The 26,038-nt window shown below is 44.0% G+C and overlaps 1 protein-coding gene across 1 annotated transcript; it reads left to right on the forward strand.

The window, feature by feature from the left end:
- On the forward strand, window positions 1–26,038 carry KCNJ6 (potassium voltage-gated channel subfamily J member 6). Its single transcript, XM_018555154.1, has 2 exons — window positions 1–915; window positions 25,210–26,038. Exons 1-2 carry the CDS (start codon window positions 24–26, stop codon window positions 25,533–25,535), a joined length of 1,218 nt encoding a protein of 405 aa, XP_018410656.1. The 5' UTR covers window positions 1–23; the 3' UTR covers window positions 25,536–26,038.

The raw sequence follows: 26,038 nt of genomic DNA on the forward strand, positions 1-26,038 counted from the left end.
CTCAACAACACCCCTGAACACTGATGGAGCAAGACGTGGAGAGCCCCATCTCCATACGGCAACCAAAGCTCCCAAAACAAGCCCGGGAGGAGATCATCAAACAGAAATGCCCCAAAAAGAAGAAGATCCAGAGATACGTTCGAAAGGATGGCAAGTGCAATGTTCATCACGGGAATGTCAGAGAGACTTACCGCTACCTGACTGATATCTTCACCACCTTGGTAGACCTAAAATGGAGGTTAAACCTGCTGATATTCATCATGGTTTACACAGCGACTTGGTTGTTCTTTGGAATGATATGGTGGCTTATAGCATATATTCGAGGAGATCTGGACCATTTACAAGACAAAACCTGGAGCCCCTGTGTGGATAATCTCAACTCGTTTGTTTCGGCTTTTTTATTTTCCATAGAGACAGAGACGACCATTGGCTATGGGTATCGGGTCATCACAGACAAGTGCCCCGAAGGCATTATTCTACTGTTAGTTCAGTCCGTTTTAGGTTCCATAGTGAACGCTTTTATGGTGGGCTGCATGTTTGTCAAAATTTCCCAACCCAAGAAGAGGGCTGAGACCTTGGTCTTTTCAACCAATGCCGTGATCTCCATGAGGGATGGAAAACTGTGTCTGATGTTCCGGGTTGGAGATCTCAGGAATTCGCATATCGTTGAGGCGTCCATACGGGCTAAGCTGATCAAATCCAAACAGACGAAGGAGGGCGAGTTTATACCCTTAAACCAAACGGACATCAATGTCGGGTACGATACCGGGGACGATCGCCTGTTCTTGGTTTCCCCACTTATTATAAGCCATGAAATCAACCAACACAGCCCGTTCTGGGAGATATCAAAAGCTCAGTTACCAAAAGAAGACCTGGAGATTGTGGTGATTTTAGAAGGAATGGTAGAAGCAACAGGTAATCTACATTACAGAGTTAACTATTTGCTTGTTCTCTTTCACTTTCTGTTTATTCATTTGCCATTGTTTATTCTTAAAGCAGAACTAACTCTATTATCCTTCTATTTGCCAAGGATGGCGTCATCTTAGTCTCCATTTAGATCTGTAGTTGCCATGTTGTTACACACCTGACCAGCTATGACTGTTTCTTCCAGTGAACCCAAAGACTCTAGCGACACACAGAATTTTTTTTTTGGGGGGGGGGGGATGAGTCGCGGCGTATTTATATGTAAATAGCGCCACCCATTAATATGTAAATATTGCAGTCAAGACTATTTTCAGTGGGGGGCCAGTAGTCTCTATCTTAATTTTGGCTGCCCCTGTCTGCCTGACATCTTTTGTCCAGGTTTCAGCCATGAAACCCGGACACAGCATTCGAAACCCGAACTGTCCGAGTGAATCCTGGACAGGTGGCAACCCTAGCTATGACCTCAGCCATTTGTCAAATCAGTAGGTTTACCTTCACTCTTTATCGGAACTCCAAGCATATGTAAAAGACGCAAACGAATGCAAACAGTGAAATTGACTTGGAATTAACCTCTTGCAGTCCCCTGTACAACTGAAATTTGACTGGGAGAGGGAGAAGCAGCTAACAGTTCACCTTCTGACAGGAGGAGAGAGCAAACTGACAGAGAGATGAGCTCATCCGTCTGCTGCTTCTCCTGTCACAGGCTGGGGTAGGGAAAAAGCTGTAAGTTTTATTTAACTGCAGCAGAATAACATCAGGTCTCCTATCCTGCCAAACAGGGATGGGCAGAAATATAAATTATTTAGCAGGAAAACAGATCCCTTATATGTATGTCCTCTGTGTATTTAGCTGTGACTGGAGTTCAGCTTTAAAGATCCCAATACCATTGCGATGTTAGTAAGCTGTGTAAGCCAGGGGTGCCCATTTGGTAGATCGTGATCTACCAGTAGCTCTCAAAGCTGATGCTGGTAGATCAGGAAGGGTGTGAATGGTGGCCGCTTTATTCCATTTTGGTATATTTATTTAGCTGTGCACACATGATTACCTATCAGCCTGAGTCAGCTGAGCCGAGCTCCCTGACACCTTTCTGGTGGATATTGGGGGTTGAAGTGCTATGTATTACATCAAAGAATATTCGTTTACACAGCCTGTTGCCCTGCACTGTTTGCAAAATACAGAAAGGTGGGTCAGGAGAGAGAGTGGGGAGAGAGAGCAAGGAGAGAGAGCAAGGAGAGACAGCCAAGAAAGAGAGAGTGAGGGAGGAGACAGAACTCAAACAACGATTAAATACAAAAAGACATTTAAAAAAAACACAATACAAAGAAACACTAAATGCAATAAACTGAACTATATGCACCAAAAAATGCAACTATCCTTATATACCCCAAGAAAAACCTGCATCCTATAAATAACGGAAAAAATAATTATTTTTTTTTCAAGCAAATTTTTCCGAAGCAGTTTAAAGAGAAAAATTTAGCGGGGAATTAAAAATTTTGTGTCAAAATTCATTTTGCCGATACTACTCCTCTCATCTCTATATGAGAAAATATTTAGCAATCCTATTGCTGTGGGTAAAGTATACCGCCTGACACACTACTTCCCCCAGCCACACAGATAAATGGAGCCCAGTCATTTTTCACACAAAAAAAATCACTTTTATGAATATCTACCCATTTCATCTTTGCTATCAGCATATGCAAAGGAGCACATTCGGCTTCTCTTTTTACTTCCATATTCCTTTCAAAACATCCTAAGCTTCATCCACAGTAGGAGATCAAATGGAGCCCAATTTAAAAGCAACTGGTAAAAACATGCCTTTCTATTAATATTTAATTCCTTTTGATTAATCTAGGCTAAACCCTCAAGCAATTTTGTGTATTTACTCTGGATGTTAAAATAACATATTTTCAGCCGGTATGCTTTTTGCTGATAATTTATGTATACTCAAGAGGTAGGCACATGCATGATCCATTTATCAAAGTGTCTGGGCCAAAAAACAAACAAACCCCGCCTCAGACAGTCTGTGCTGTGTCATAGCAACCAAATGGATTCAAACCGGCAGAAATCTTCAACGCAGTTGGAGAATTAAATTTGGAATCCGGCAACAACTGTCTGAGTCTGGTCTTCCCTGAGTGACCTGGACAGATAAAGGTTCCTTTTTGCCTTGTCTATCAAACTGTCTGACATTAAAGGGAATTTCTGATGACTTTTTATATATTTAAAAAAGAAAATAACTAAAACAAAATTTCAAAAACATTTCCCTTTTTTTATATATACAATTTCAATATTTAATAGTAAATATTGTAAATGTATTACAGGCGTTTATATGGCACCACCAATTTTTTACGCAGGCCTTTACATAGAGCACATTCACATCAGTCCCTGCCCTCAAGGAGCTTACAATCTAAGGTCCCTTTCGCAAATGCATACATACAGGGCCAGGGTCGTCCCGAGGCCGGGTGTCAACCGGAGCGGTTACCGCGTGACACCCTGCTGTGGCCTCACCACGCTTCCTCGTGATGTCACCACACTCATGCACGATGACGTCATCGCGCATGCGCGGCGATCTTATTGATACCTGCCAGTGGCCATCTTGGTGATGGACGCTGGCAGAGAGAGGAGGGGACAGTCCATGACCGAGTGCCCGACTTTTCAGAGGGGGGGGGACACCAAAATGACTGTCAGTCATTTTGGTGTCACCCGGGTGCGGGCCGCAGCCCCCTTGTGACACCACTGTACAGGGCTATCACCCTATGTACACTTTGGAGTGTGGGAGGAAAACCCTTGCAAGCACAGGGTGAACAACTCCTTGCAAATGTTGTCCTGACCGTGATTCGAACTGGGGACCAAAGGGCAGAAGTGTTAATCACTAAGCTAATCGCTTTAGGATGATAACTATTTGTATGCCAATGCAGTAAACAGACCTCCAGTTTCCTTCTCCACATTCGATTCAGGCTATCCTTACTGATCCTTACTTGCTTTGCTGAGGAAAAAAAACTGTTTACAGCGCTCAGTAGCTCAATTGGCAATTTACACACAGAGCTGTATACAGTGAACGGCAGTGACTCTTTCCCCTTACCTCCTTGTCTGCTCTGTTCAGACACATCTAAGGGTTCCACTCAGGGAGAGAGTGCCTAAAGCAAACATGTAAAAGCACTTTAAGAAATGGGAGCCATACAACTCGGGATTACATGCTAGCTTGTCAGTTAGGGAAGTGGAATGGCGGGAGTGGGGAGTTGAGGAGGAGAAGAGAAGGCAGCGGACTGAAACAGTGACAATTGTCCTATCTGCTGGGAAGTAGGAAAGCACTCTCATGATGTGAGATAAAGAGAGATTTGTTTCCATGTTGTGGGTCAACCGGGTCCCTCTGGAAGAAACATTATCCTCCGCTATCCTTTTTAATGTGACAAATTACAGTACGTGTCGCTCTTAAAGCAGAACTCCAGACAGAAGTGTTCTTAACCCTTGCAGTGGGGCTACTCCTGCACTACAAGGGTTAACTGCTCATTTTTCTCTAGTTGCTAAAAAAAGTTACTCACCTGAACTGCAGAGCCGGCAGCCAGCTACTCCAGTCCCTGAAGCCTGTCTCCTTCTCCGCTGCAGTGATACTCTGTCCCTCAGCATCCTCACATCCTATACACTGTATATAGAATGTGATGACTCAGAGATCCTTAGACCGCTGGAGCGGAAGGGTGGAGAGGCTACAGGGACTGGTCTAAGAGCACGCCGGCTTAAAAGGATCGGGTGAGTATAACTTTTTTTTATTTTAGCTCCCTAGACAAAAACAAGCAATTAACCAATGTGTGCCATCAGGGAAGAAAAAATCCATTGATGGAAAAACCTGGTCATTCAGTATATTTAGGTTGGCAACTGACCTCCTGGGGATGTAATGTTGCTGAACCTAGACCTGACCAACTGATGCAACACCAGATCATAACACTGCCAAAAATCCAGGTGGTGAATTTTTTTGGCCAGGCAGTGTATGCTTCTAAATTCACCAAGCCCATGTGTACAGTGTTCTGTGAGACTGAAGCCCAGGCTCATCACTATTTGTGGAATGTTTTTGGAACTGTCCTCTGTGCCCACTGGAGCATCTTGAGATGATGGTTCTAACATTCTCTGTCATGCTGTCAGATGACATGATCTGCAAATGCCCAAACCAACTGTCTGACTTAAGAGACCCTACCAGGGTAAAAGTTCACTCTAAAGCTAGGTGTCCTGCAAGAGAAGAGCCAGTATACTTATCTCTCCTGCAGCCCATATCTCCGACCTCCCCTCCATTCCAGGTCCATTGCAGCCTCTGCAGGAACCACAGCACAGCAGTGAATGCAGGCATCAAACACTCCCAGAAGTGTTAAATGCTGAAGAAATTGAAAGAGGCTCCAGCACTGGTATGGAGAGAAGGTAGAAGACCTGGACAGGGCATATTCCTTTAGGATGATCTTACCCTGACGAGGTTGGTCTCAACATATAATTGTGCAAAGTTAGACACCTAAATAGGGAGGAAAATATAAGTGTTTTGTAGGTAAGCTTGCAGAATTTTAGCAATTTTTGACTGATATATATATATACACACAGGTGAAACTCGAATAATTAGAATATCGTGCAAAAGTAATTGCAGTAATTGCTGCAAAAGGGGCCCAAACCAAGTACTGAGTACATATGCATGCTTGTACTTTTCAGAGGTCCGATATTGTTCTATGTACAATCCTTGTTTTATTGATTGCATGTAATAATCTACTTTTTTGAGGTTGTGGATTTGGGGTTCTTGGGGTTTTCATGAGCTGTAAGCCATAATCATCACAATTATGACAAATCACGGCTTGAACTATCTTGCTTTGCATGTAATGAGTCTATCTCATATATTAGTTTCACCTTTTAAGTTGCATTAGTGAAATAAATGAACTTTGCACGATATTCTAAATTATTCGAGTTTCACCTGTATATATATTATATATTATATACACACTGTATGTATGAAGCCAGACCTCAGACTAGACATCTACAGCTTCTCAATGCTCCAACCTTCCTAGGTTTGGCAATGTGGTGTCTTCATGACAAGGGCATATCTGAGCCCCCTGGCATATATTGTTGAGGGCAGGGGGCATATGGGAGGTGGCACCTTCAAAGTGAAGATATCCTTTTCGTTGAGTCATTCCACCGCCATCCAACCAAAACTGTAACATCCTTTTTGAGTGGACCCTTTTAAAGGTGCCTTAGATAATACTGTCTCCCACAACACAATAGGGAACATGTTGTGAAATGCTAGTCCTAGCACAGCCTGCCAAGATTGCAGGGACGGTTAGTTTCACAACTGTCAGCTTTGGCTGTGCCAGTCCCTGCTCTAGAAATAGCACATTTATATAGCAGATCTGCAGATTTATGACTGCGAGATTCAGTTCTAGGTTAAAAAATCTGAAAGCATAATTTGGACTTCTTCCAAAGCTAAGCGGTTTAAATTGTCATCTTATGTCTTGAAGAGACAGCTCGCAGCCAGGCAAGTTTTGTCTCTGTCGCCCACCACCTAGTGGCTTTAACTGGTACTACAGGTATTTGGGATCGTTTAGCGTTTGGACAGGCTCTCCCATTAAAATATGATAATAAAAAAGTTAAACTAGGTCACTACTGAGGGGAAATACATATTAAGAAATAAACACTCATAGAAATGTTTTTTTTCCCCAGATGATCATAAATACCTGCGATGATCTATTCACTTTATTAGCCAAGGAGCAATAAATTGGGGCTGGAAAGTGAGCTTAATTTTATTTACTGCAGCTATTAAGCCATTTCTGTCCTGTATTTGAAGTACATCTAAAGCCTCTTAGAGGAATAAAGGAGACATTTATAAGTCAAGTTGTTATGTTAAACATCCTAAATGAGATCTAATTTAGTTATGTATTACCTTTAAATGCAACTGAGAAGCTAGATTCCTCATATACCCTGCTAGACAGTGCTGGACGGGGAGGCAGGGACTAAGAAGGACTTTTACATCCTTACGCTGAGCTTCTTCAGATAGAGTCATGTGCCGTCAATCTAAAGGGCTGTGGCAGTAGCTAGGTGCGGCTAATAACTGATAGGTCTATCAATGGTGCAATCTTCTAAGCAGCTACAGCAGAAGCAAGCGTGACAACGCTGCAGAAGGAAGAGCGTTGTCACCCTTCAAAGGAAATGCCATTCCAATGGATCTATCGGTAGGATCAACTAGTATTTACAAAATGTTTCAGGGGGTACTTGGATAAACAGATCCATGTCTGACTGGTATGGGCTGCCTGTGTCACATATTTGATAGTTTGACCATAGTCCTACTTTAAGTGATTGCAACATATAACATCTGATTTGCAGAAACTGATGCAGTTACCTAAACTAACCAAGTCCCGTATTTTAAACAATGACAAATGGTTGGTGAATATAGGCAACTGCTCCATTTTTTTAGTTTTATTCCCACTGGCGGTATCCATATGCAGTATATGTAAGGTCATCGTCTGTTATTCAGTTAGGCTGAGCAGTAAGATATGTTAAAATTTCCCATCTTCTGCACTGACTAAATACTTACCTTACAGGTCTGCAGTTCAATCTCCATCATAAATTAGTCTTAAGAGATGCTGGGGATGCCAAATTTTACATATGGTGTGTCAATGGATAATCCCCTTCCTGCCCATCTTGTTAAAACATTCCTTGTGCCAGTAGGTCATAAATGATTGTCTTTTCATTCACAGATGAGCACTCAATTTAGGTAATTTAGCCATGGACAAGACTGCTACTAGCAGCTGCAGGAACTGTACAAAACATCTGTTACCAGCCATGGCATCACAATTATTTGCCAATCATGGAGATCACTTTGAAAATAATTCCAGCTCATACTGTGTGCTGTGTGAGAGGGCCGAGCTCCATGACCAGGCTGCAGTTTGGTACCTTGGGTCTTGGAGAGAAGGTTTGGGAGCTGATCTCTTTGGTATCTGATCATGTGATCACCGGTATATTTTGTACAGTAACAAACTTTCTCTTGCCTGCAGGGCTGTATCCTCTTCTTTTTGCCTGCCACAGAAGATTAATGTGACAGGCTAAGATAGATGAAAAATAAATAAAATAACCTACACTTGGAGGTGTAGGTAGCAGCAAGCTACTTTTGTTCCCCATGGTCCCTGTGTGTGTTGTAACGTATAGCCACCGCTCCAAGCTCACTCTAATGATGGACTACAATCTCATGTTTAGATTATTAATTTGTATTGACAGTATAGTCCATCACAGGAGTGAGCTTGGAGTGGTGACTGCTTTAGAACACGCACAGGGACCATGAGGAAAAAAAAAGTAGCCCCCCTCCAGAAGGAAGGACAGTGTCAGCACCAATTCAGAGATTATTTGAGGATCTACAGCCAAGTAAAACACAAATTAGCTACAATTTGTGTTATTAGTTAAGGTACTTGAATGTATTTTTAAGATTTGAATCCTGAATTTAGTGTCTCTTTAAGATTGGATATGAACTCAATATGCATATTTATCAGTGAGGATTGCAGTATCGGGAATAAACTGTCTAAGCTAAGAACTCTGAAGAAGACACGTGGACACAAGATGAAGTTAGTTGAGAAGCCGTCTATATTATAATATAAAAAATAAGTCTGACATTAGGTCCCTTCTAAACTCTTTGTCCACTCGTCTGACTATTGATGTTGTAAGTAGGGATGCACCGATACTAGTAGATACTAGGTGCCGATTCCGAGTATTTGGGCGAGTACTCCTACCTACCCAAATGCTCCGATACCTAGCCCGGTACATGAGCTTCCGGTAACAGAAAGCCGGGCAGCGAGACATTACACGCTGCCCGGCTTCCTGATTGGCCGGATAGTCATCTCCATGCTCCTTCGTCACCTCGTGACGAGGGAGCATGGAGCTGGCTTCCCGGCCAATCAGTAAGCCCGGTCGCCGCGTCATTACATGGCGTCCGGCTTCCTGATTGCTTTGTACTTAGATAGCATTCTTCATCCTTATAGCTGTGTCCAATGAAAAATTCTGAAAATGTTTAGTTTCTATATGTTACTGCAAGTTGAATTTGTTCTCCAGTGTGTTATATCATTTCTGGGCCTGCTTTGTACATTGTTTTGTGTGGAAAGTTTTGAGTTCTTTTAATATCCCTGATCGACCTGCCAGTGGGATGCCCCAGCCTGTTGTGCAGCAGATGTCATATGAGCGCCTGGTAAATAATTTAGTACCCCTCAAATATTTTACAACGAAAATGAATCAATAGTTAGGAATCATGGGGTATGACATTGAATCGGCAGGTGTTACCTAATTCACTTAGTGGTTAGACTTGACAAAAAGCTCAGCACGCAGTCAGTTGCAACTTTTGTACTCTATGTTGTAATGGCTGTACCCCCATATTCATAAGTGGCAGACAGACCGTAGAGGGCTCATGCACATAAACACTGTTTGGACCCCCTTTTAACACGAGTTGTTTTTTGTTCTTTTATGGTACACAAGGTTTTGCCACTCGTCACTGAAACCCAATGTCTCACTGGCCTCTCCTATTCTTCTCCTTGCAACAGGAGGCAATCCTGTTTGATCAACGCAAGATCATCAAGACTGGAGTCTAGGGCCTGGTGGAGGTCCCAGCTACAACCTCATGTCCCTACATAGACTTTTGCTGCCCGTCACTTTACATGGAGGACTGATTTGTAGGCAGTTGGTGTGGATGGGCCTATGCAAGTACAGACAATGTAAATGGGGCCTTTTCTCTGTGCCTATTGTCATCCTTATCAATGTCTAAAGAAGGGGGGGGGGCAAAGTTGCTACCTTAGTAAGGAACCCATCCTGCTTTATTCCTTCTCTGGGTTTGATAGCCAGCCCATTGCGGTGACAGAGGTGGAATTGAGGAGGAAGTGCTAATTTTCCTAGCTAACGTTTTCCCCAGCATTGGATGAATATAATGCCTGTTTTGTCTGGAGGATGTTCATCACAGAGTATTACTATTCTTAAATTCTTGGTCGTGCAACAGCCAATGCTCTGATCCTCTTCTCCCCGGCCCCAAAATAGAGGAGAACATTTTATGTCATCATATACAATTCAGGAGCAGCGGTGGCTGCTGGTCCTGCAGTGTAGAGGATGACATCAGCGAGAGGAGATGCCACACAAACTGTCAGGAACTGAGAAGAAGAGTGGCTTCATGGGACTAGTTATCACAATCAGAACCAGCAGGGAGGAAGACTGCCGGACCATGGATGAAGGTAAGCAATACTATACTTTAATCATCCCATAGAAAAGCAAGAAATGTGCCTTGTTGACCGTAAAGGTTTTCAAGACACCCCATGGTAGCTGTGTCTGTATGTTGAGGGTCGCTGTCCTGGAGTGTGAAGCTCCACTCTAGTCTCAGGTGTATTTACAGACTAAAACAAGTTTTTATATTTGGCTCCAATCACCTTATATTCCAGTCCGACTAGTTTTCCAATCCTTGCTCAGGTAGTTTTCCCATCCTGTGATACTTTTATCACCATGCTTCATTGTGGGGATGGTGTTTTCAGGAAGTGTTTTCTTTTCACCACACACAGCGTTTTGCACTAAACCTAAAAAGTTCAGAGTCTTGGAAAATAGTTTTTTCACATGTTTGTTGCCCTCCACATGCATTTTGGTAAACTTCCACTGGGATCTGATATGGGATTTTTTCAGCAATTAATTTCTTCTCATTGCTCTTCCATAATTTGCAGATATTTGGCATGTCCACTTTTAATGTTGTTCTAAGCACTCTTTGTTCTATCCCTGCCTAGGATCTGTGCATTTCCTTTACAGTTACTGTGGGCCTCTTGATGGTTCTCTGAATGGTCATTGAGTTTTAGTTGACACTGTTTTCATGGTGTGCCATATTCTTTACAGCTTATAATATTGGATCCTGTCACTGTAGAAAATGTTCAAGGTAACGTCTACCTGTAAAACAAGACTGCACATTCTTACCTTTCCTGTTGCCAGTGTTGCAAAACCCATTGCTGCCCTGAGGTCCACTGGGAAAACAATATTTCCAGCAATGTGGATCTCCTGGGTCTGCTTCAGCTCTCAAGTGGTTCCTCCTGCTGACCTCCATGTCTCTACCCTTTCCTGTAATGATGTGGAGGTCAGCAGGAAAAAACAGTTATTAGAGCTGCACAGGACCTGTGAGAGTGACACTTCCAGTAGTGTCAGTTTCCCAGAGGACTTTGATAGACCATTTCTCAGCAACGAAAGCGGTGCATGGAGAAGAAAAGATAAGTATGGGCACTCTTCATTTACAGTTAGACCTTTTCTCATAAAGAACTTTGGTAACAGGGTCACTTTAACAGTACTACAGGGGTTGTTCATAGTTTGAGATATTTTTAGCCTTGATTGGTGCTTCTCCAGAATGTTATCCTGGACCTATTCCTAATGCTGCTCGTCTTCACGGTGCTGTTTGTTTAGATACGTTCTTTAACTGGATGCCAATCCATAAATGTCATAAAAATATTTGTTTGCAATCAAATATTTATTGGTAATTGTAGATGTTTCCTGGTATCCCTGAGACACTAATGACTTAGCCCCATCCTTACACGTGCACCCTGTGAAGGCTACATCACGAGTTCCTTCCAGGGGGATCTCACACATGTGCTGAACCAGATCTGGGGGGCTTCTTATAGAACAATAAGCATGCACCATTCTATACCAAGTCACCCCAGATCTCATACAGTGCATGTGTGAGATCAGCTGCGACATCAATGGTGGGCTGGCACACAACAAGGAAAAGGAAGTCACCCACCAATGACATCTTGGTTTGAAAATGGCCACGGGGAAGGAGGAGAAAGAGCACTCCATTAGCATGTGGCAACACAGTAAGGGAGGCGGCAAGCAATTATTATTAAATGTGATTTTATTTTTTTTATTGTTTACTTATATTAATGATGGTATTTTCAGATGAGGAGGAGGGGGGAAGGTCCACTTTAATTGCACTCGGGTGGACTCCATTATATTATTCATGTGACTTCTGATGGCATTTGCATCGGACCTTATTTAGGGGTGTCACAGTAAACAGGGTGAAAATCCATGTAATGAAGACTTAGGCATTTGTTTTGTAATAATTTGGAAAACAATGCAGGTTTTCATCTCCACAATATTGCCTACTTTGTGTAGGTCATTGAAGTAAAACCCAATTAAGTCAGTTTTAATGCCAGGCCGCAGTACTATATAATGGGGAAAAGCCTAAGGTAGGACAAAGCAATGAAGCATACTGTAGTATGTGTCATTGGGAAGGTGAGGAAGGGGGATACGGGACAGTGTTAGTACTGTAATAACTTCAGTTGCCCTTAAGGTTTTTTTTTTGGTCAGTTCCAACCTGCAGTAATCTGGATTTTTTACAATATCAGCAGCTTGAGCGTCCTACAACTGCTCTTGAGGCGTGTGCTGTGTATGTTTGTTAGCCCAATGCGGAATATATTACATGCAAACAGCTGCTGGGTCGTCGATGTTTATTTTATGAAGAGGTAATTTAATCTGTGCAGATTGATGCCCAGGAGTCTGCCGCTATTGTCTGAATGCCAGTAGCAGACACCAGTAGCAGACACTGGACAAATTATGCAGGTGCTTTCATGGCATGCCACAAACAGGTTCGGAGCTACTTCCACTGCGGGAACAGCAGCTGGTGGGGGAACCGAGCTTTACATATTTAAAGAATAAGTAGACTTTTAGTACATTTGTCCTACTACTGCCCCTTAATTCCCTCCGAAGTCTTATACTGAAATCTCCTGCAAGAGTTACGCTAAGCAGCCTACTGGGAGGCACACAGCCACAATGCAAAGTCTCCTGATTGGGCTGCTTCTTCTTTAATGATTCAGAGTGGCGCTGTATGTGAGGTGCAGTGGTGATGGGTGGGCACATAACACCCTGCACTCACAAGATGTCCTCAGTCTTCTGGATTAAATGACGATAGGCATCATTCAACCTGGAAGAACGAGGACATCCAGTGGCAGAAAGGAATGATTGCATGGGATAGTGGAAAGAATTGCAGCCTGAGCTGCTTTCTTGTTTTGAATCTCTGCGGTAAAGAATTCAGGGCAGTGATGTGCGGTACTTTTGGTTTCGGGTGAGGCATTTCCCAGCCTCACCCCCACCACGCCCCGCCCCCTGCCTGATGAAGCCCCGTCCCCAAGCTATTGTGAAGGAGGGAGGGAGGAGGAAGGGAGGAGACAGGGAGAAGCCTCCCTGTCCCTCACTTGCTCATCACTGTTGAGGCATCGAGATAGATGGCCTCAGTAGTTTTTTTTTCTTTCTTTTTTTGATTGGACAGCTTGGACCAATGGTGCTTTGCCATTGGTCCAAACCATCCACAGAGCTCACGCCTCTAACACAGAGTAGAGGCTGTGACAGCTCTTGCCTCATTAGTTAGGTTACACAAGCAGTGGGGGGAGCCCGCTGCTGTGTAACCTAACTACCTGTCAAAAGCTGGATGCAGCTTTATCTATCTATCTATTCCATCATTTACCAGAGCCAACCAAAGGCTCGTCCAGATTTGTCTTCCATATACAGTGCCAGTCACGGCTCAAATCCAGGCCCAGCACGCAGCCCCAAGCTTGTCTCCTCCTACAGCGATGGCCTTGGCATGCTGCCTGAGTACTGTAGCGTCTCCATCTGTACAAGCTAATGGGAGGAACACGACCGAGTCCGCCAGCCAAAAATCCTGACAAGAAAAGCATTGCTAAACAAACGGACAGGAAATTGTACAGAACATAGAACAATGGCTGGGGAGGCTTCCCAAGAAAGAGTTAAACAGCCCCCACAACATGGATTCCAACTATAATCCTTATTGAGGAATTGTCATGAAATGAGGCCGGTAGATGTTTTTGATGACACCCGGTTTCTATGCTATAAATCAGGGCGGATGTTCCGCGGATCTGAGCGGACTCTCTGGCACTCTGTGATGAATTGGGTCATTTCTCAGAAGTCACGCTCGGTGTGTAAGCGGAAAGTAAACTCGGAGTAAACAAGCAGCAGGGGATATTTTTTTGTCATTATGTGTCTGGGGGGGAAAAGTCATCTGAGGGAATTTGGAGCCGCCGGGCAAACTACAAGCCGCCAGCGGTCACTTGGAACACAAACGCTGCTCTCCTCTCCCCTGGGAGCGCCGAGCCGCTGCTCTCCCCCTATGGCTGCTGGAACTCTGACTCACAGCAGCACAAATCACCTGTGACACACATCTCACCAACCTTATACATTATACACAGTTTATGGAAAGGAGAAGCAACACTTTAAGCAACACTTTAATGGTTTTTGATTTAACGGCCAAATTCACCTTTTTTACCTTCAACCCTTTTACTTTTTTTTCTTCTTCTTCTCAGTTATGTTTAAAGCGACAGTCAGGACTTTTAAAATGTAAATGTAAAACTCGATGCTCCCTACACAGCAAATACTTTATACTTACCTGCCCACATCCTCTGCACCATGTGGTTCAATCCGCCGACCCCTATGTCATTACAGGATGAAGTGGTGACTTAGGGGCCGAAGTGAAAAAGTAACTCTTTCCTGACAAAGACAAAAAGCCGTTGAGCTTCCTCATCTGACTTAAATCCTAGGCAAAGGTCACCTGGTCTCTGGCTACCTGGAGCATTGTTGGTTGTTTCATGTCATTGTCATTAGGGACTGCAGAGAGTCTCTTGGTTTCCATTAGGCAGATCTTGAGCTAGACTTGCGGTGACATAAGAGGAGCAGCAATGCATAACCACAGGCCAGCACTGCTTAGCAGGAAGCAGAGCCTGCCTATGTGATGAGCAAACATTGCTGCCCCCATTTAAATATATAATAAAGCACTAAACATGGTAATTACAATAATAATACACATCAATTACATTATTTGACAGAACCTCTTAGCTGCTGTCAATGCTCCTATGTAGCACTGCAGTGTGAACAGACTCCCGACCGCTATAGTAGACCGGAGTTTGTTTACATGATTTACTCTGGCATTCTTGCAGCAATGCCCCCTCCCATATGTCCCTGGATCACCGGTCCCTCCTGGGTGCCCAGGGTCTCCATAGCTGGTGTCAGGATGGAGAGAGGTGGGAGATCAGTTCCCTAATATCCCCGAAGTAGTATGATGCCAAATGTGCTCATTTGTGAACCCGGATGTGCCCATCTGTGAACCTGGAAGTACTTAGGACTGGGCACTTCTCGGTTCATACTACCCAGGGGAGTTCAGGGAATGGATGTTCACTGATCTACTGCTGCTCTCCATCCTGACGGTCGTTATGGCCAGCATAGATGTTGATCGAGCACAGTCTGTAACCAGTCATTTTTATTAGATTTCAGAGGTTACATTAGTGTTCTAATAAACCTCTTAAAGAGAACCTGTCTCCTGCACTACACTATCACATAGGGGGCTTAATACAAAATGAAAATATGAACGGCATCAGAGCCGAGCGAGCAACTCCCTGTGCTCAGTGTGCAGAAGGGAGGCTGTTGGGGCAGCATCCGGAAGATCATGGCTATCACTGCATATAGGGCAAACTACTACAGTGATTTTCAGCAGGCCCATCGGCCCTCCGGAGATCACATATGGATTCTTACATCGAGCCAAGCTAGACCAATGTACATACCCATAATAGTCCAATATCCACTGCTACAGTCATTTTCAGCAGCCCAGGCGACTCTCTGGGATCACATATGGATTCTTACATCGGGCCAAGCTAGACCAATGTACTTATCCATAATACTCCAATATCCACTACTACAGTGATTTTCAGCAGACCAAGCGGCCCTCCAGGGATCACATATGGATTCTAACATCGAGCCAAGCTGGACCAATGTACGTATCCATGATAATCCAATATCCACTACTATAGCAATTTTCAGCAGGCCCACCGGCCCTCCGGGGATCACATATGGATTCTTACATCGAGCCAAGCTGGACCAATGTACGCATCCATAAAAGATCATTCCTGGAGTTCCACTTAAAGCAATGGGGCACTTTTATTGTACACTTGCTGTGCTTTCCTGTTCCAAGTCCACGATCCTTGACTAGTTATAAACTGCCATTTCTTCTGCTTTCCAAATGCATGCTCCATAATACTAAACACACAACTGAGACGTTTTTCTATGATGCCTTTGTCATTGGTTCTTAAGTAGGGATGAGCTCAGCTTCGGCCCGAACCCAGAAGGGAGATGGGTCCACCCGCCCAATCAGTTGTGGACCGGGCCATTCTTCCCCCTGCAACTGAACATCAACCAAGGGGTGGGATGCTTGTGGTGACATCATTGAGCTTACATAGCCAAATGGCCAATGTCACTGACTAATACAGCCATATAAGACTAATGACATCACAGCATCCCTTAGCTTATTTGAAGCCGATTGGGTCATTTTCTTATATGGAATTACCTGGCCGCAGCTGATTGGGTGGCAGCAGAAGGAACTTCCTTCTGTGTTCAGAGGAGCTGAGGTTCGGGCCGGGTTCAGTCCAAATCTAACCCGAACCATACTCTTAAGAAGAACAGGAAACTGGAAAAAAGTTTGCAAGTGGAGGCCCAAAAGGCACAAGAAACTGTGTGTGTTTGGGGCGGGGAAGGGGGAAGAGGGGGTTGAGTTGGCCCATTGGTGTTCACCCAAAACTAAAACAAGTATAGTACACAGGTGGAGGTTGAGTCCACAAGTGTTTAGAATGTCCTGTTTTTGGAGCAGATTACCTTCTCTCTGTTGCGTTATCGAACTGACACTCTTAGGTGTAATGTTTCTGAACAAGCTTATGTGCGTGATTTTCTATCAGCCAGTAAACATGAAGGCATATGATGTTCTGTAATAACCCCCGCTGCTCTCAGGATCGATTCTTATCCAAATGCTTGAATTCCTCTAATAAGACATCACAGAACCAGACGTTGATGTAATAGAATATGTGCCTATTATATTAAACTGGGAAGATTAATGCCTCTTGTATTAACTTTCCCCAACATGCCTATAGGCTGAGCCTGAATAAAAATGACTTTTTTTTAAGATAGTGACAGAAACATAAACAAATATATTGATTTCCATACCAATGTACGAGGCTGGGAGCTCTTGGAAAGTTGCTAATGAACATCCAGGGTAATAGTCATGGAGGGCCTTCATCAATCTGACCTGACAGATTGCTAGAACGATATTTTATCACCATACTGCACATGGGCGGCCGCAGGTTTTTTATACTTAATAGGTTTCTGTGAATATATAAAGTTCTAATGGCGCTGTTAACAATCCTTGAGACAAGCTGCCTGGTTTGAGTGCTGATGTAGCATATGTGGTAATTAAGAATGACCTGTGTTGTCAAATATACACTCCACGTTGGCAGCTTTCAGATTTATTGTCTAGGCTTTTGTAATAGATGTGTTGTCTGCTCACCAAAGAGATGTTAGAGTAGGTGGAATGTGTGCGGTTAGCAGTTGGCAGAACACGGTATTGCGCTCTGTTAGTTGTTAATGTTTTGGAACACGTTACAGGGAACATTGCTGGTGAAATGAAGTATTTAAAGGTGAACTAAACTCAAAAGATGTGCTATGTTTTACAGGGAAAATGTTAAGTTTGCTTAAACAGTACCCTAAAAAATGTACATTTGGTCTGAAATGCCTTCTGCAAAATAGCAATACACTTCCTGGTATGTAAAGGTCCCTATTAGACATGTAAGCTGTGGAAAAATTTGGTTAGGATTGGATATTTCATTATTTCGGGATTTGGAACCCGAAATTCAATTCGGTTCAGGTTTTGGATTCGGACGAAATACGAATTTTCGTTAGTTTCGGATAAGTTTACGAATATTCATTGGGAATACCACAGAGAATCATATACAGATATTAATACTAAAGCTGAAGCTCGTAGGCCCGAATGGGATTCGGGATCCGAATTTCCGAATACCATTCCAGAGCTCCAGAAAGCAATACGGGTCTGGGAGCCATATTAAAGCTGAGGCTTCCAGACCCGAATGGTAATCGGGGGCTCTCGAATGCTATTCGGAAATTCAGACTCCATTAGGGTCTTGGAGCCTGAAACGCACCTGTAGTAGGCTGAGTCCGAAGTGGATCTGAGGCTGAGGATAAGGCGAAGACGTGGTCAGGCAGGCAGGGTCGGCAACAGTCTGGCAGCAAGGTACCAAATAGGGATCCAGGAGAGTAGTCAGGGGGCAGGCTGAGGTCTTGACACGATCAGGCAACAAGGTACAAAATCGGGATCCAGGAGAGTAGTCAGGAATCAGGCCAGAGTCACAGTGTAACTGCAGCATAGAACACAGGGAACTAACCCAAATCAACAGGCACAGGACGTGTCTGGTATTTAAAGCCTGAGGTAATTGCAGATCTTCTACAGCTGGTTGGCAGGTGGAGCCAAAGTGTCCATAAGGAGAGTTGCTTAGTACAAAAGACCTGCAGAAGAAACCAAGTTCTTCCAGTGGCTGAATGGCTAGGTCTGTGCACTTCTGCACCAGAGACCCGGGTTCAAAACCCGAACCGGAGCTGATCAGACAGGTATGTGACAGAGCCTCAGTTTTAGTATTATGTATATATAAGTGATATTCTATAATACGAATGGATATTCGTAACAGCAACATCGTGATCCAAATATACATAAAACTAAACCTGATGCTTCCAGACCTAAATGGCATTTGGGAGGTCCCGAATGCAATTCGGAAATTCGGATTCAGACCCATTTGGATGCATTGAATTGAAAAACATCTGATTGGCCAGAAAAGTCACATGTCCGGTTCAATTTAGTTTTTGCATTGGGATTCGGAAATTCGGATGTGTCCAAATGTCTGAATTTCTGAAGATTCGTACGAATTTTGATTCAGAACGAAACGAATCGCACATGTCTAGTGCCTGTGAGGATGCCAACTATGCTGTTGACAACCCTCTAGCTAAGCAGTAAGGGATACCCCCAAAGATATGATAGGCTTACTTACTCAAAAAGTGTAGGTCAGTTCACGGTAGAGCAAGGCATCATGGAGGTTAGATCAGGGTGCTGGATCTGTGGAGTAAGAGCACACTGGAAGAGCAAGGCCCAAGAAACTGGATTAGGGTCATTCTGGAACAGATAAGGCCTGGGAGCAGGATCAGGACTTGCTAACGTAACAAGATGGTCCCACGTGAGAGCAAGATGGTCCCATGTGAGAGCAGGTGGCATGGGATCCCGTATAAGAGCCAGCCGGTATTGCCAGGGACCCATTCACAGAAGTTTGAGTTTCATTGCATGTTGACACCAGGTTGTGGCCCCCAGACTCACCTTGTTTAAACACCATGGACCATGAGTCAGAGGTCACCAGAAAAAGTCCAGATGTTCTCTCCCCGCTACACGTTACCCTGTGGCTTGTGCATAGCTCGACATGCAGCTAAACCCTCCTATTCTCCAATGAGCCAGACTGGATGAAATCTTGAAGCTTTATTAACAAAACAGGGTGGGTGAAACTGGTAAAAAAGAACATGAAAACATACAATCAATATATGAACATGTAAAAATAGTAACAGCTTACAAATATAAAGGGAAACAAGTCCGTCCCTACTAGCGATGTTGCCTAGAGGGATTTAAGCTTTTTCCTCCAAACATGTGCTGATGATGGCACTGGATCCTCCTCTCCTGTGTTCCAAAATGGAGGCTGAGTTCCCAGAATACTCTTATATCCTTCTTCCTGAGCTAGAGGTTGCTGGGAACCTACTATAGAAGAACAGTCTGAGTGATTGCTCTTTAGCACCATCTTGTGGCCGATTTTGAGATGGCTGATAGGTAAGTCACTAAATCTCTCCCTGTGGGCCAGAACACCAGAGGTCAGGGCTGATTGCGGCACGTACAGTACAGAGATCAGAGCTGATAGTAGACATGGATCACTAGGACCGAGCCAGAGGCCAGGATGGGCGACAGACACAGATAACTAGGAACAAGCCAGAGGTAAGTATGGGCAACAGACACAGTTAACCAGAACAAGCCAGAGGTAAGTATGGGCAACAGACACAGTTAACCAGAACAAGCCAGAGATAAGGATGGGCAACAGACACAGATAACCAGGAACAAGCCAGAGATGAGGATGGGCAACAGACACAGATAACCAGGAACAAGCCAGAGATGAGGATGGGCAACAGACACAGATAACCAGGAACAAGCCAGAGGCCAGGATGGGCAACAGACACAGATGACCAGGAACAAGCCAGAGGTAAGTATGGGCAACAGACACAGATAACCAGGAACAAGCCAGGGGCCAGATTGGGCAACAGACACAGATATCCAGAACAAGCCAGAGGTAAGTGTGGGCAACAGCCACAGATAACCAGGAACAAGCCAGAGGTAAGGATGGGCAACACACGGGGATAACCAGGAATGACCAGAGGTCAGTACAGGCAGCATACATGAATAACCAGGAACAAGCAAGAGGTCAGGAGGGGCGGCATACACAGACAGCCAGGAACAAGCCAGAGATCATAGGAATAAAAGCTGGCTATTGTAAGCCCTATCAATGTAATATAGTTTGTCTCAACGCCTGTAATTGCCACTTTTACTGGCCAGCTTGATCTGCATGTAAATGTAGAGGAAATATGTAAAGGCTGCAAAATAAATAAAGAATACATATACCTAATGCTATCATTACAGGTATTATCACATACAGTTACCAGAATCCAATATAATATGTCTATAGTACTTCCCTTCAGCTTCAGTTATTGCGCTTTGTTTGCAACAGGATATGATAATTGGCTGTAAGAAGAAACAGGAAAACATGTGTAAAAGAATCAAGAGCTCCCCCTCCTGGCTGCCTCTATATATGCAATATTTAAATTAGTTTTAAAAAAAAAACAGAAAAATTATTTTTAAAAATGATATGATTTAGTCCTGACCATAACAAATAAGGAAACATTGTGCAGAACCACATGTCCCATTCAAGAGTGACATAAACAGTTTTGTTAGCTTTTTTAAACTCCAGACAGAATGCTTTTTTAGACTGGAAAAGGATAAAACCCCTCTCAGGTTATTATTTCTGTCTATGTTCCCTATAGGGAGACCTCCCCCCCCTACTTCCTGTCCAGGTGGCCACACAGGAAGAAAGACAGCATTTTCATAATGTGGACACAGAAAAGGATCCTAGAGGTTTTAACTCTTCCCCAAACACACATTTTAAACAGTACAGAGATCTATATATGAGACCTCTGCGGGGGAAGTGAGGACAGAGGTATTTTGGGCTGATGGCAGGACATTTGGGAACTGTGTTTGCATTTCGTGGTTCTGTGGGATTTGGTTGTGAGCTCAGCGCTGTAAATGGAAGGCAGCGGGTGGAAGAGTGGCAGGAGGATGCAGGCGGCAGATACATGGGAGAGACATGGAGGATTTATACTGTTTGATCAGAGATGAAAGGACAGACCCTGGGAAAGAGTGCGGAGATTACCACGTGCCCTATATTCTGATTCATCAAGACATAGCACCCAGCCGACTCTCCAAATCTTCAGTGAATACAGGCATTTCTATCGCTTTCATGTGCATTAGAAGGACAAGAGGATAAACTGGGTCTGTTGCAAGGAAACTAGAAAAACAGAAGCAGCCTTGCTCAGAACGGCGATGCGCACAGCACTCATAATGGGCAGTTTTCGGTTACCAGGAACTACTTGCAAGGGTTTAAAGTGAAACAATGATGTCTTTTTGGTCGTGTTTTTTTAAATGTTTTATATAAACTGTTGTTTTATCTTTATTTTTATAACCTGTGTGACTTTTACAGAGGATTCCCAGAGCACTATGGATTAGCTAAAGAGCACCGTAGAAGCTGCCTGCCATTTATCTAAATGCAACCTCAGACTGAGACTGAGGAGCTGCCCTTCTGACTTATTTACTGGCATGTAGATTTTAACTTGAGCTATTAAATGGGGTCAGTGCTTTTCCGCATAGTTCTCCCCAGGGTCACGGGAGGACACAAACTAGCGTCCTCCCGTGACCCAAAGCTCAGTATATTGCGAGCTGCAGCTTGCAGTATACTGAGACCTCCGCAGCCGGGACGGTTCCCGACATTGCGGTCGAGATCCACCCAGCTGGGTGAGTGACAACTGGCCCTGCCTATCTAGAGGCAGAGCCAGCTGTACCCGCCCCCTCCCCCGTCCGTTTCGCCAATCAGCGATAAAGGATCAGGGAGGGGGGAATCCCTGCAGGGAGCCGTGGGTGACACTGACATGGCCCTGCTGCCCTGCTCTCCACACTGACATGGCCCCGCTGCCCCGCTCTCCTCCTCTCCAGCCCTGGATTGGAAGCAGGACTACCCAGGAGACTTTTTGAATTGCATTCCGTAGCAACCGAATGCCATTTGGGTCTGGGAGCCTCAGGTTTAGTTTATGTCTATATGGGTCACTATGTTGCCGCTGCGAATATTCGTTCGTATTAGAGAATACATCTTCTATATATACATAATACTAAAACTGAGGCTCCAAGATCCGAATGGAGTGTGAATTTCCGAATAGCATTCGGGTCTGGAAGCCTCAGCTTTAATATGGCTCCCAGACCTGTATTGCTTTCTGTGGCTCCCGAATGGTATTCAGAAATTCGGATCCTGAATGCCATTCGGGTCTAGAAGCTTCAGCTTTAGTATTGATATCTGTATATGGTTTTCTGTTGTATTTGCAACAAATATTCATAAACGCATCTAAAACTAACGAAAATTTGGATTTCAACCCGAATCTGAAACCCGTACCGAATTGAATTTCGGATCCGAATCCCAAAAATAACGAAATATCTGAACCAAATTTTTCCGCAGCTTACATGTCTAGATAACATAGCTGAACTGGACAGTAAGGTGAATTGGAGAATTTTTCCAGTTCAGCTATGTTGTCCTAGATCAGGGGTGCCCACAAGGTCGATAGCGATCTACCAGTCGATCGCGTAGCGATCACTGGTGGATTGCACTGTCCTCTCCTCCCGCCGCTTCTCTGGATCCCCGCTGCTCTCCCCAGCGGGGATCCGAGAAGAAGTGAACTAATGTTTTAGGAGGATTTTTGCTACTTGGGATGTTTCTATTTTTATTAACTATGGGATATGATATGCGGTGTTGACGATTTGTGCTGTGGTTTTTGTACCTTGATATATTTGACACTATCAGGGTTATTCACAAAAGGGTGAAGGGTTTGGAGAAGGCAGGAGAAGGGAACAATCTAGGATAACATAGCTAATTTGGATAAACTCTCCAATTCAGCTCACTTTCCAGTTCACCTATGTTGTCCTAGATTGTTCACCTCTCCGGCCTTCTCCAAACTCTTCACCCTTTTGTGAATAACCCTCTATGTACTTGCACTGCATTACTGAACAAGCGGTAATCAGCAACATGCACATAGCCATGCACTTACTGTATCAGTTTCTTTGTAATCAGGATCAGCAATAAACACAATACCTGACAATACTTCTGGTATAAAGTTGAAGGTGGGGATATTTAGAGCCGTAACATTTCAGATTCCACAAAGGGCAGCTTTTGCAAGGTATAAACAAACAGATACAGCCGCTTCACATATCTCGGCAGAGAGGCTCATCACTGAGGCTGTCAGCTCCTCTCTTCAAAGAAAACCCATTACAAGAGAACGCAGGGTGACATTTCCGACCTCCTGCACAAAACACTGGCTGCTGTTACTATTCTGGATTCAGTACTTTGAGCTCAGTGACCTGGAAGAAGCATGCAGCGAGGGAAGTTAGGTTGAAGTCCGAGCTTCTGACCTGCATACTTGTCTCTTGTCAGTGACTGAGAAAGCACTGAAGTCAGAGGATCTGTATGACAGCCAGGGGGCAAGCATTTTCAAAAGGAAGGTTAGCAATGGCAGTCAATGGTAAAGTAATGTCCAAAGTAATTCTTTAATCTTTTGAATTCTATTATTCCTATTAAAAAATAAAACAAGGGACGTTGTTCAGGCACTTCCTTTTGATGAGGTGACAATGCTGTGTCCCAGGTCCCTTCTGTATAGAAAGAAACGTTTTGCATTTCTTACCAGATGCCCAAAGACAGGGGAGGGTGCTCGTAGTGACTGCGGATGGCACTGCTGGTTACAGGAATCAATTGAAGAAATGTCACCATACAACCAAAAAATCCTTTCAGGATAACCATGTGTTCATTTAATAAAAACCATGTCAAGTAAAAACAAGCGATTTCGGAGCCATGCAGGGTCCCTTCATCAGGCTTAACATTGACAAACTAAACTAAAGCCATGACATTGACAGACAAACTAAAGCCTGATGAAGGGACCCTGCGTGGACATGAAAGCGCTTGTTTTTATTTGACATGGTTCTTATTAAATGAACACATGGTTATCTCGAAAGGATTTTTGGTGTGCTTGTGACATTTCTTCAATTGGTCCCTTGGGTTGCCACCCTTTCATGTGGGCTTCTAGTGAAGAGTGCAAGCGGCCATGCCAGTGCATATTGTGTGGACATATTCAGCCATCACTTTAAGGAAGCCCACTGCGCAATGTTATGCCGGGTCTTCATTGCTGTCTTCCTCCGACGTCCAGAACTCTACTGTGACAGGAAAATACTTAAATGAACATTGAAATATTTACACACTTGTGATAAGCAATAAATGAGATTTAAAATAAAACACTCACTGACCTTTGTAGCTAAAGATACTGTGGAGCAATTCATCCTCAAATTTCACAGCAAAACCACTGAAGTCATCTCTCTCAGCAGCTCACCCTGTTCACCCTCCCAGTAGAATATCTACTCTGTGTTTATAGTAGAAGGTTGGAAACCTGCCTCATCACTGGGGGAGGGAAGTAAGAGGAACTAAGCTGTTCACTGGTAGGGGAGAGTGAGCCGTTGAGTCACTGCTAGGAAGGGGAGCAATGGGAGTCATCTACTGAGTGAATGCTGGCAGGTAGGATGCAGGACAAGCTAAGCTGCAAAGTCAGTGCTGGCAAGGAGATGCAGTGAAATCTAAACTGCTGAGAGGGAGCAGAAGGGGGAGCTGAGCTGCTGAGTCAATGTCAGGGGAGGGAAGCAGATTTAGCTGAGCTGCTAATTCATTGCTGGGAGGGGTAGCAGGACGAGCCGAGCTGTTGTGAGAATAACTTGAATGACTTGCTTCTGCTGGGAATTTTAAGAATGAATTGTGCCTGCAGAGGTCAGTCAGTCCTTGTTTTAAAGCCTAGGACTATGTAAATAATTTGCTTCCCATAGTCTGGGCACAGGTTGACTTTTAGAAGAATTCATCAGTATTATGGGGTCACTATCCCCCTTCCAGGCTTGCCGTAGGCATATATGGAGAATGTACTGCAGAGATGAAAATGTAAAGTGGACTTGCGCCAACCTATCAGATCTGTTCCATATTTTAACCGAATGTTGTCTCATATTCTCCACAGGTATGACATGCCAAGCTCGAAGTTCTTACGTCACCTCTGAAATCCAGTGGGGTCATCGGTTCACTCCGGTTCTCACCCTCGAAGACGGATTTTACGAAGTGGACTACAACAGCTTTCACGACACCTACGAGACCAACACGCCAACGTGCAGTGCCAAAGATATGGCCGATATGCTTAGCCGGGCAGACATGCCTCTGAGCTGGTCGGTGGCCAGCAAACTCAACCAGCATCCGGAACTGCTCAACGAGAGTGAAGAGAAGATTCCGGAAGACCAAACCGAGAGGAACGGGGACGTGGCCAATATAGAGAACGAGTCAAAGGTGTAACGGCATTAAAAAAAAAAGGTGGTTTATGCTGATCTATGGCGCGCCCATAGCGCTGGTTAGAGTTTAACAATGGCGGTCCAATGACCCGCCGTTGACAGATTGGTTTGCACAATGCATAATGTGTCCGACCACAGAAAATTGCTAAATCAAACGCACGTGCTCTTCTTTTATTCTTCGGGGCTTGCAAAGGGCACATTTCAAGCAGTGACGCCAATAAATAATAAAACAAAACCATTGTGGATAGCTAGAGCTTGAAATTCCTTGGCATTAGTAAGGTCTTTTTTTCTAAAAAAAAAAAAGCGGGTAACTCCCAAAAAACATTTCATTAACAGCCAGGAAGAAAATAATCATCAGATCATAGGTACACTGTACATACGCCTTATATAATATTATTCTCTATACATTTGGTAATACACCCAGCATGTACAAAGGAATGAATTCATGTATATAGATGTGTAATTAATTGTAGGTTTTGATTCAGAATTCTAGGAGAGAAAAAAAGA

The sequence above is a fragment of the Nanorana parkeri genome, unplaced genomic scaffold (assembly GCF_000935625.1).
Source record: "Nanorana parkeri isolate BGI_ZX_2015 unplaced genomic scaffold, ASM93562v1 scaffold186, whole genome shotgun sequence".
Taxonomy (NCBI): Eukaryota; Metazoa; Chordata; class Amphibia; order Anura; family Dicroglossidae; genus Nanorana; species Nanorana parkeri.

Excerpts from the sequence above, each read along its gene's own strand:
- KCNJ6 (XM_018555154.1), top strand. The coding sequence starts at position 24 with ATGGAGCAAGACGTGGAGAGCCCCATCTCCATACGGCAACCAAAGCTC. Across the intron at positions 916-25,209 it reads AGGAATGGTAGAAGCAACAG|GTATGACATGCCAAGCTCGA; the intron begins GTAATCTACATT and ends TATTCTCCACAG.